Source organism: Suricata suricatta, chromosome 12 (assembly GCF_006229205.1).
Source record: "Suricata suricatta isolate VVHF042 chromosome 12, meerkat_22Aug2017_6uvM2_HiC, whole genome shotgun sequence".
Classification (NCBI taxonomy): Eukaryota; Metazoa; Chordata; class Mammalia; order Carnivora; family Herpestidae; genus Suricata; species Suricata suricatta.
This window is the reverse complement of record NC_043711.1, coordinates 72,292,729-72,303,379: the sequence shown is the minus strand read 5'-3', so window position 1 is coordinate 72,303,379 and position 10,651 is coordinate 72,292,729. Positions and strand designations below refer to the sequence as shown.

The following is a 10,651-nucleotide window of genomic DNA, read 5'->3' as shown; positions in this document are numbered from 1 at the left end:
CCAGAATACTGCACTGACTGACGGCCTCATTTAGGGAGGTGTCAATTTAACTTTAAACCCATTAGCTCAATGAGAGCAGAGAAGGGGATGTCACCAAATGCAGGAAACTGTTGCCATAGCATTTTTTCCTTCTCTATTTCTGCCTACTCCTCCTCCTCCAAAGCAGCAACAATTTGTGCTCTACCGTTTTCTTTCAGGAACCAGATGCATTTTCAGCAGCCAGGACTCCAGGGATGTGATATCTACACCACCTAATAACTGTACCTGGTGGGGATATTGAATAAGTCTGAGAGTGCTGTTAAGTTTCTCAGAACAGAGTCATCTTTGCGGATGCAATTGCAGAACAGGAAACAGACTCAGGGAGAATTTTAGCCCCCCAAATCTCATTGGCTATCTGCACAAGCCAAGCCACAACACTCACTCCTGCAACACAACGGATCCCTTTCAGTACTCGCAGCCGTGGACAGCTCCCTCACCTCGCGGTCGGTTCCTCCGCAGTGAGCCGATTCGCGTTGAGCCTGCACGGGTCGGTGCAGCCCCAGCCCCCAAAGTCTTCGGCGGCGCGCAGAGACCACGCGCTTCCCCCCCGCCTCTCGGTGCCCCCGCCCCTCGCTCACCCAGGCTCACTCCAGCAGCGACTTTGAGGGATTCCCTCTCGGGCGGCCTCTGCAGCAGCACATCTGGCCTCATTCGCTGCACTGCGAGCATGGATCTCCGAGGAAGAGCCTTTTCCAGCGTCTATAGACTTCGAGTTCTCTTGATGCTGTTCCGTGAGTAGCGTTTGGGGGACTGAGAGGGCAGGGTGCACTATTTACAGAGAATAGAACCAGCGGAGTAAAACCAGTAGCTTAAGGTCAAAATGTGGCCCTTACGTTTTGCTATTTTCTTTCTTCTTTGCGGGCGAGGTGGAGGGCCTTCCCGCCAGAGGAAGGGAATTCCCCAGAGGGCCACACACCTGTGCGGCACATCCCAGGCAGAATGCTAAACTAGCCTGCTTCGTGGGGTCTGAGCACTGGCAGGAAAGATTTGGTTTTAAAAGCCTAAGAGGAAGAAAAAGACCAGTCGACTTACAAAATAGTAAGGGCTTACATTTTTAAATTTTATTTTTATTATAAATTAACAGCAACGGAGTTGAAATTGTCAGCGCTACGTTAGGGAATTGGTTCGCAGAGTGCACAGCAGCCAGCAAGGAACTTTATCACCCCAAAGCCTGCAGACCATGATCTCTCCACCCCCGTGCCCGCGACGCGTGGGCTCACTTTGCCTGGAACCGATAGGATTTTTTTTTTTTTTTTGGCTTGTTTTTCCGCAGATACAATGGCTCGAATCATGGCAGAACAAGAAGTGGAAAATCTCTCAGGCCTTTCCACTAACCCTGAGAAAGATATATTTGTGGTGCGGGAAAATGGGACGACGTGTCTCATGGCCGAGTTCGCAGCCAAATTTATTGTCCCTTATGATGTGTGGGCCAGCAATTATGTCGATGTAAGGAACCTTTTCTCTCCCGGCTTGCTCCTAGGGCTCCAGGGGCGAAGGGCATTCTCCCTCAAGGCCCCGTGAAGACCTGGGTCACCCGCCTCCCCCCTCTGTGCCCCTGCAGGCTGCTCCCGAATGCTGCATGGGGGTTCTGGCTTGTAACGCCTTCTGCTCGCCCTGCCTGCTTTGAAAGTAACCCCTCTTTCTCTGCTTCCCTAACGGCCGGGTCTGCACGTAGAGCATCTAACCGCATGTTCCCGGACCTGGAGCGCGCGCGCAAAGGAGCGCTCAGGCGTGCAACCCCGAGTTTGGACGCGCTGCCCTTTACAGCCCCCGCAGAGGCCGGGAGCGCTGAGGGGGTGCGGGGCGTCTGTGTTCCCAGCTGATCACGGAACAGGCCGACATCTCACTGACCCGAGGAGCTGAAGTGAAGGGCCGCTGTGGCCACAACGAGTCGGAGCTGCAGGTGTTCTGGGTGGATCGCGCTTACGCGCTCAAAATGCTGTTTGTAAAGGTAACCCCGAGGGGACGCGCAGAGGAGGATCTGCCTACCTCCGGGTGGGTGTGGGCGGGGGCCGCCCCAAGGTTTCCTCACCCAAAAGCGGGGGGGGGGGGACGAGTGACTCGTGCCTCCCCCGCTTGGCAGGAAAGTCACAATGCGTCCAAAGGACCCGAGGCGACGTGGAGGCTGAGCAAGGTCCAGTTTGTCTATGACTCCTCAGAGAAGACCCATTTTAAAGAAGCAGTCAGTGGTGAGTCGTGGCCCCAAAGCTGGGGGTTGGGAGGAGCCTGGGAAAGCCTGGGCACTGCAGAGAGTTCAGGCGTGGAAGCCAAATTCCTCAGGAAATTTATGGAAACAGACCCTGGCTTTGCACTCAGAGGCCATGTCCGGCCTGGGCTTGCTCTACAGGGCAGAGGAAGCGGGAGCATCTGTGGGTCCTCTGGACCTTAGGCCTTGTCGATGAGCAAGGAATCCCGGGCCTAAGGATCTGTGGTCACCGTAGACTGATCCTGGATGAGACTTCTTTTGAGGGCCTGTCTTCCCCCTGGCTGCTTCAGGACGATTTCTTATGATTTGTTCTTTAAAGGGGCACAGAGAAGGGCAGAGCTGTATTTTCACTCCCTGCACCCTGGGTTTTCTTATGTGCAGAAAGTTGAAAGTGGCAGTGTGACTCCTTTTCTCCTTTAGTCTGCAGTATCTTTTTGCTTGTGGCCCGAGGGCTCACACACCATCTTCAGTCATTGACTGCAGTCACCCCAGAGCAGATTCTGAATCATGTCCTCATTTATCAGCTTTTCCTGCCCATCTCTCCAACTCACCCAGATCCTCCAAAACTATTCTGGCAAGAGCAACAGCCCTTCCCCAAATAAGAAGGTTCACATGTGCAAAAGCTATCAAAGACCACATTTAAATTAATTAATTAACGTAAACTATCTCATCTCCTAATGAGGCCTTTCATCACCTGGGCACCGGTGTTGGGAAAAGATTTGTACTGAGCACATGAAAGAATGTACATCTCATGTCTCCCTTTCCATCCCTTTTTATCACTGCAGTAAAAAGAACATTTTCTTCTCTTCATCAAAATCCATACTCAAACACTTCTCTCAGTTAAATTAGATACATTCCCCTCCAAAAAAGGGAAGGGGGGGCAAAACACAAACATGTACCTGAAAAGGAGAAAAAGGGGGCAGATGTGCAGAGTGTATATGTGTGCGAGGGCGTCTGGCCCGGGCACCAGCAGTCAGCCCTGCTTTGTTGAAGATCTTTAATTCTGTGTGGGCCGGTGTGAAATGTGGAAAATCAAGTCACTGCTCTGTTTCTTTGAAATCTCCATTGTCAGGTTTCATATAGTAAACAGGATTGAGTTTTTCGGTATCACTCTCCTTTTCCAGAAAACAGATTTCAAATCAATGTTTAAGGAGCTGCTGCTCCTGAAAGAAGGGGAGTACCTGTCCTTTGTCACCACCTTGATGCCATCAGCAGAGCTCCAGCTGCAGCCCCAGCGAGGCAGCACAGAGGATTGGAGGGGTGTCTGGAGCTGAGAGGCAGGAGAAGCCCACCTACCTGGCACAGGAGGTTAGGAGGTTAGGATTCTCATAGAAATAGGGGCCTAACCATTACTTTGGGCCTTCCCTGCAGCCGGGAAGCACACGGCCAACTCACATCACCTCTCTGCCTTGGTCACCCCAGCTGGGAAGTCCTACGAGTGTCAAGCTCAGCAGACCATTTCACTAGCCTCCAGCGATCCACAGAAGACAGTCACCATGATTCTGTCCGCGGTCCACATCCAGCCTTTTGACATCATCTCTGATTTTGTCTTCAGTGAAGGTAGGTTGGTGGGGATCCGAGTGGGAGGAGGAGATGGGATGGAGGGAAGAGAAAGCTGACTTCAGGATAGATGGGACAGGGACCTGCCAGGGTCCCAGGCTGTTACCACTTGCATTTGCTTCAGGCTGATATGACACTTCCGCTCACTGTAATATTTTAGGTTATGAACAGATCAACCTTCCTCAATGGTTCTTTCTTCTCCCTTCCTCCTTCTTCATTCTTTCCTCTCCCACTTTCCCTTCCTTGCTCCCTCCCTTCTTGATTTCTTTCCTTTCTTCCTCTTTGTTTGCCAAGAGAGGAACCTTGATAGGGAGGGAGGTAACAAAGACCATTTGGAAATATATATATATACACACATGCATATATATAAATATATATATAATTTTGATGCAAATTTCCCAGTGAAAAAGCAGCTAAAAATTTCAGGCACTTACATAAAGAGCCATGGATTACAGAAGGGCCTCTGCTTCCATGGGCCTTCATTTCTCCATGTTATTTCAGGTACTTTCTTTTAGCTGTAGTTTCTACCACTGTGAGACTAAGTTTTTGTGTGGTTAGGATACAATAGGTGTGTGTGTGTGTGTGTGTGTGTGTGTGTGTGTGTGTGTGTGTGTGTGACAGAAAGAAAGACTCAGGAACACCTGTCTCCCTCCAGCACTCACCCTTGAGGCTCCAGGAAAGCATGGGTCTCTGATCTTTTCCTTCTGGAGTGTGGAGAAAGGCTGCTTCTCAATCTGTGCTCCTCCCTGAAAGGATATAGCCAGGGCAGGATAGAGCCAGGATAGATTCAGGACATCCAAATTCTCATGGTTCTCTGCATCCCAGCAGAAGTTGGGCACAACGGGAGTCCACATTTCTGCAATTTATCTGAGTCTCCCAACAATTTATACCAAGCAACCATAGGGTGAATGAATTTTTCAGTTCATTTGTTCTCTCTTGTCTGGAGAAGTCTGTTAAGGACAGTTTGATATTCTGTTTATTCCTTGTGGTTAAGAAATGGAGAGAGATTGTGGTTGCTTTATGGATGCCTTCCTTTGGGGTAGGGATCCTCAGATGAATAAAACTATTGGAATATACAGGATATCAGGGATCCTCGTCTGTGTCATACACAAATCATTAAATCATTTCCTAAGAAATCCAGCTTTCCTAAAATTCCCCTCCCAACTCAGTGTATGCTGTGTAGAATCTATGCACCTCCCTGCCAACGCCATGATCATTTGAAGACCATTTGAACATTCTTAAATTAAACTGTCTTTGACAGTTGACTTCCTTTTTCATCTTTGTATTTTTAGCACCTAACACAGTGCTTGGTACACTGTAGATGCCCAGTTAACTTTGACTGAAGTGATTTTCTGAAGCTGTGAACACAATTAACAGGGACTTCCAAATACTTGAATGCCAGATGAATCAGGATTTGACAAATTTAGTAATTCAGTGCAATACTTACTTCCACACACTCAGGAAAGGATGGGCTAATTCCATTTTAATAGATCTTCCACAAAATTGAAATTAAACTCACAAGTATCAAGATTTTAAAAAAATCTGTTTGATTACATAAGTGTTTATAAAATATAGCAGCATTGTTTTTAAACTGAAAATATTAGCTACAATTAAATGTAGTTGGACTTATGATTACTGATGACCAGAAATTCCTTATGAATATACTGGGCTGTGTAGAATCAGCCCCCAGGGTTCCTACCATAGATACTTTTGAGTTTATGCAGCTATTCTTAGGCTCTTCTTTACCGCTTGGAGCTATCTGTGCTGTGATGGCTGCTTTTACTAGGTCCGTTCTGCAACCTCACCTCAGTCATTCTGAGTTATTTCTACACTGTTGCTTATGGTCACGTATGAACTGAGAAACCAAATCTCATCGATGTTTAGAATGGCATACAAAATAAGAGTAAATGAGCACTGACTCAGGACAGAGCTAGTTTCCTGAAAATCAGTGGAGTTCATAGCATGGACTTCAAGGCGTCTTTTGTTTGAAAACCAGGTTTTATTCACTTCCAGGTCCTAGATGGGCACAGTTGCTGGGTAGACTTAGAGAGTTTGTAAGCATATAGAACTTTCTAAATGCAGATGTATTATTAAGGACAAGCAAACTGCACTCCTCTCACCCAGGCTTTTCTGGGTAATAATTAGGATGTTCCCTCCTATATGGTGCCCTGGGGCTCAAAGCTCCTACTCCCGGGAGGAGGCAAGCCTCATTCAGAATCACTCACTGTATCCCTGTGCCTTTGTGTGGCAGGATTTCCTTTGTTCCTGGCTCCTCCCATTTGTGCCTCTCAGCACCTGCCTCCCACTGTGTTTTGTAAGGGATCATTTGATTTGATTTGGTGGAATCCAAAAGCTTACTTTTAGAAGTGCCTTTTTGGGACCTGGGACTTGCCCCCCCCCCCCCTGCTTTCCCAGAAAAGAAGCTCACGAGGCTCTGGATGAGTGGCCTGCAGCCCAGTGGGGGAGTGGGGGAGTGGGGGAGGGGGCAGTATCTGGTCTTATAACTGCACACCCACTGCAGGGGTATATATGTGCGTTTGGCACCTGTGTGCAAGACCTATAGCCAAAGGGCTTCCAATGAAGAAACTATTCTCTGTGTAAGGGGGCCATACTGGCAGTCTGAAGTTTCACACCTGCCTGTAGACTCTAAGAAAAGCAAGAAAGGTTCAGTGAAATGGATTACTGGATACTCAGGGCACTAAGCAGCTCAAATGGGGGTTGACGTCTTTATCACTTAAATCCCTTTAGTGCATTGAGCTCGGCTACTATGCTGATCTTCAACAGAAGTCTCTTAGCCCAGCAGGTCTCCAACTACAGTGTGCATGTGAATCTTCAGCTGCATTGTGCAGGACTGTGGTAATCTTGTTAACATGCAAAGTCTGGTTCAGTAGGTCTGGGGGCGGGGCCCAAGATGCTCCACTTCTAGCAAGCTCCCTGGTGATGCTGCTGGTCTGTGGAATACTCTAGGGTGGGTGGAGGGATCTTGAGCTGATCAAGGAAAAGATATGACTTTGAGAGGCAATAATACACAAGCTTTATTGGGTGGTGCTTGGACACGGTTGCATCAGGGCGGATCAGAGCATGAGACTATCCAGAAGGAGGCTTATGGGGACCACTATCCAGAAGGGAGGAGGGCAGAGGACCTTCTGGCAGGGAGAGGGGAACCCAGGGTGGGAGCTTATGTGTCTGGGAGATACATGGCTCATCCAGCAAGGTAAGGAGTCTCTGGGTCCAAGAGCTCTGAGGGGCAGCAGAGGCTAAGACCTATCTTATCAATGGGTAACAGCTGTTGGGTGAAGTTTGGTATGCAAAGCAGGCAGGCTCTAAATAGCTAAAAATGTGCTTGTTTGGGCTGGTTTCTAAATAATTAGATGTGTAAAAATTTGAGTTTGGCATGATGGGCTTTCGAGCTAATGGTCTCAGCCTGCAGTGAAGAAATAAAGCACCTAGGGACCCATACACAGAGACTATTTTGGCTCACTTCCATAAGCAATACACTTGTATGGCAACCACTACCCTGCAGTTCAAAGCACCTCATATTTCCCCGTTGGGGTTGGTTAACATGTCCTTCCACAATTACATCCTTATAGTGTGTCCCTTTGTGGGCCCCAGGGGATTCCTGGCTGTCATGGATGAGGATTGCATCACTGATAAGCCACAGATCAGCTCAAGATTTTTAATGGCTTGAATTAAAGGCAACTTTTATGCATAATTACAAAAGAAACATAACAAATGAAAAGAGTATCTCTGTTCCCCTTTAAATTTTTTTAAAAATTTATTTATTTTGATAGAGAGAGAGAGAGAGAGAGAGAGAGAGAGAGAGAGAGAGAATGAGCAGGGTAGGGGCAGAGAGAGGGAGACAGAATCTTAAGCAAGTTCTGCATTGACAGCCGAGAGCCTGACACAGGGCTTGAACCCACGAACTGTGGGATCATGACCTGAGATAGAATCAAGAGTCAGATACTCAACCAACTGAGCCATCCAGGCACCCAGTCTCTGTTTTCCTTTATTAAAGATTCAGATTTAAAAGGCACTTAACAGTGACCACATAGAGGCTTTTTAATTCTCAAGGGGGAAAAATAAACCTGTAAAGAAGGTACTGAAATCCCAGAAGACTGTGGAGAAACTGAGGCTCGGAGAAATGAAGTCACTGGTGAAGTCTGTCCTCCTAGTGGCCGCTAGGGCTGGGACAAGAGCCTGCCCTTTGGATGTCAGATCCTGTGCACTTACTTGGAGCTTCAGCTGCTCCTAGTAAAAACATGTGAGCATAGGAGGCACCTTTACAGAGGCTGTTGAGGACCCTGATTTCATGAGCTTTTTATTAGTGTTTCTAACAGCATGATTGGAAGATGCCACCTGATTTGTTTTAATCAGATCTGTGTTGTAGTGGAAATGATTGTGCCTCACCTTTCTCTGTACACCAGCCCTCAGTAGGGCACCCTGTGGCTGGCTGCCATGTGCAGGAAGGCTTAGCTGATGCTGATCCACAGCATTGTGTAGACCTATGATTTACTTAGCACCTCCCAGCATGTGTAGTTGCTCCTCATGGTCTCCTGGGTAAGCACCTAGGGGGAGAAATAGTGTTATGAACACTGCTGAGAACAGTGTCAAGGGCTGCAATGTGGAGCCCCAGCATAGGGCTATGTAGCTAGCCAGTTGTAGAATTCAATGTTCCTGGTACTTTCCTCGAACACAGTATTTTAGACTGGGTTCCCCAAGGAGCAGATCCTATGCAAGTATGTAAGTGCAAGTAGTTTATTTAAGAGGTGGTTCTAGAAAGCACTGAGAGGGGATTGGGGAGGTGAGATAGGAAGGCAAGGCAACCAGTACAGGTGCAGTAGTGAGCAGGTTTCTACTGTAGGCACCTGGGGCTGACACTGCTGGAACCTCCAAGAGTGTAGAACCCATGTCAGAGCCTGAGCGGTGGGAACAATGGGATTTACCCGCCAAGTTTTATCCCCCACTGATGGCTGCTGGGGTGGAGGAGAAGCATTGACTCTCTGGGACTTCTAAACTGCCTATTACACAAAACCCATTGCAATATGTCAGAAAGGTGACTACCAAGGACATACTCTGGATGGGTCTGCTACATAGGTTCTGGTGTATATGAACTTTCCTGCCCTGGTTGAACTTATAGAATGGTAAGAGTGTATACAACTCTTTCTTGTATATGCCATGTGCCTAGTACACAGTGATATCAATCAACAATTGCTTTTATTATCTTATTTAAATTGTTACTGGGAGTATCTGCTTGTCTCCCCTCAAAGGTCCCCAAAGCCCACTCATACTATTTCTCAATATACAAAATACATTTTGCTGAGGTTTCAGAAGTCCAGAGACAGCCCAGAGAAAAGAGGCAAGCTGCCCTATCAGAGAGTGGAGGAAGTTTAACCAGCCTCTTCCTTGAATGGGAACAGTCTGGGGTTAACAGAGCTTGAGAAAGCAGTTGGCTTAACTTTTTGCCCACTGCCTATCTTGGTGCTTCCATTTGGGGTGCAATGAAGAGTTCTTGTTGTTGGTTAGCCTCAGGGAGTAAATACACCACTGAGATGCCCGTCAAGCTGTCAAACATACAAAAAATGGTGGTCATCAAACAAACAAGTGAACACAAAAATAAAACATGGACTAAAAACCAGAACTGAAGATGAATCAGAATTTCAGTGGCACTGGATTTATGGTGGAGGGTACTTTACTTGGCAACTGGCAGCTGGCAACAGATTAACCCTCTGTTGTCTGATATGTCTTCATCTGGTTTTTTCTAATGACTAGACTGGTTGTTGTCTTTTGCAGCCATATGCCACCCTCTTCAAGCTCTATTTTGTGCACTCGAGAACCCTGAGCCCAGCCAGGGCAGAGACATGAGGGACCCCAAGCCCTTTGGAAGTAAACAGGGAATTAGGGGTATCTGAGCATTCAAAGCTAAATTTAGTGTGGACTGAGCCAAAAGATGCTCTTCTCCTAGACAGAGACCTAGAGCCCTCCTGTTTTTATTATCTGTGGGTTATAATCAGTTTATTTCACAGGATCTTAACCCTGTGGTCCACAGAGGTTGTGGATAGAATTCTGGGAGTGTGTGAATTTCAGTGGGAAAAACTTACATCTTTCTTTTCACCAATTTCTAATTTTTGACATTCCCTTCAATCATAAATGAAGATAACAACCCACATTAGTGTTAGTGGTAATAATTAATGAATAATTAGTGGTGACTTTATGACCAGTAGAAATCATAGATATTTCCACCTCACGTTTGCTTGTGTAGATCTCACAAAGTAACAATGATGCTTCTCATTACTTTGAAATCCCAGCCAGCGTGTGTGCTAATAAAGGGGTACACATATTGCTTTCTCCCAACTTATTTAAACATATTTTGATATCTTAATTTCAGTGTAATCTATTTCCTTAACAATCCTGTGTGTTTTATCTTTATACATTTGTAAGCATGATTCTGAGAAAGAGTGACAGTGTCATCATTACTGGTACAAAAAAAACATGGCACCTCGGCCTTAGTGGGTCATGGCCAGCCCTGTATTAAGTTAAGGAGAATAGACTGGAGTGTAAATTATTAGATGTATAGGTCCAGGATAAATATTGTTTGGAGAAACTTTGGTTTTGATTATGTGTGTCTACCTGTATTCTGAGTTGTAATGTAAAACATTATTTTCCCTCTGGGTCAGAGGCAGAGTTTGAAAACACCAGCTTGAGCCTGAATGCGGAACGTGTGTGACCCTCTTGCATGAGCTTACAGTTTCTCATTTGAAACCCTTGGGGATACTTGTTTTCCTTGTTGGTGTGTTTGCTTATTTAATACATTCCATCAAGGACAGAAATTACATGCTGTTTTTTTTT

General features: G+C 46.6%; 1 protein-coding gene across 1 annotated transcript in view; it reads left to right on the top strand.

Annotated features, from left to right (window-relative positions):
- Positions 1-222: 222 nt before the first annotated feature.
- LAMP5 (lysosomal associated membrane protein family member 5) overlaps positions 223-10,651 on the top strand; it is a 17,482-nt gene continuing 7,053 nt past the window's right edge. The window contains exons 1-5 of the mRNA XM_029919112.1: positions 223-770; positions 1,313-1,485; positions 1,859-1,990; positions 2,123-2,228; positions 3,617-3,805. Coding sequence (XP_029774972.1) covers positions 707-770; positions 1,313-1,485; positions 1,859-1,990; positions 2,123-2,228; positions 3,617-3,805 — 664 coding nt within the window. The 5' untranslated portion in view covers positions 223-706. The remainder of the gene's footprint in view (positions 771-1,312; positions 1,486-1,858; positions 1,991-2,122; positions 2,229-3,616; positions 3,806-10,651) is intronic.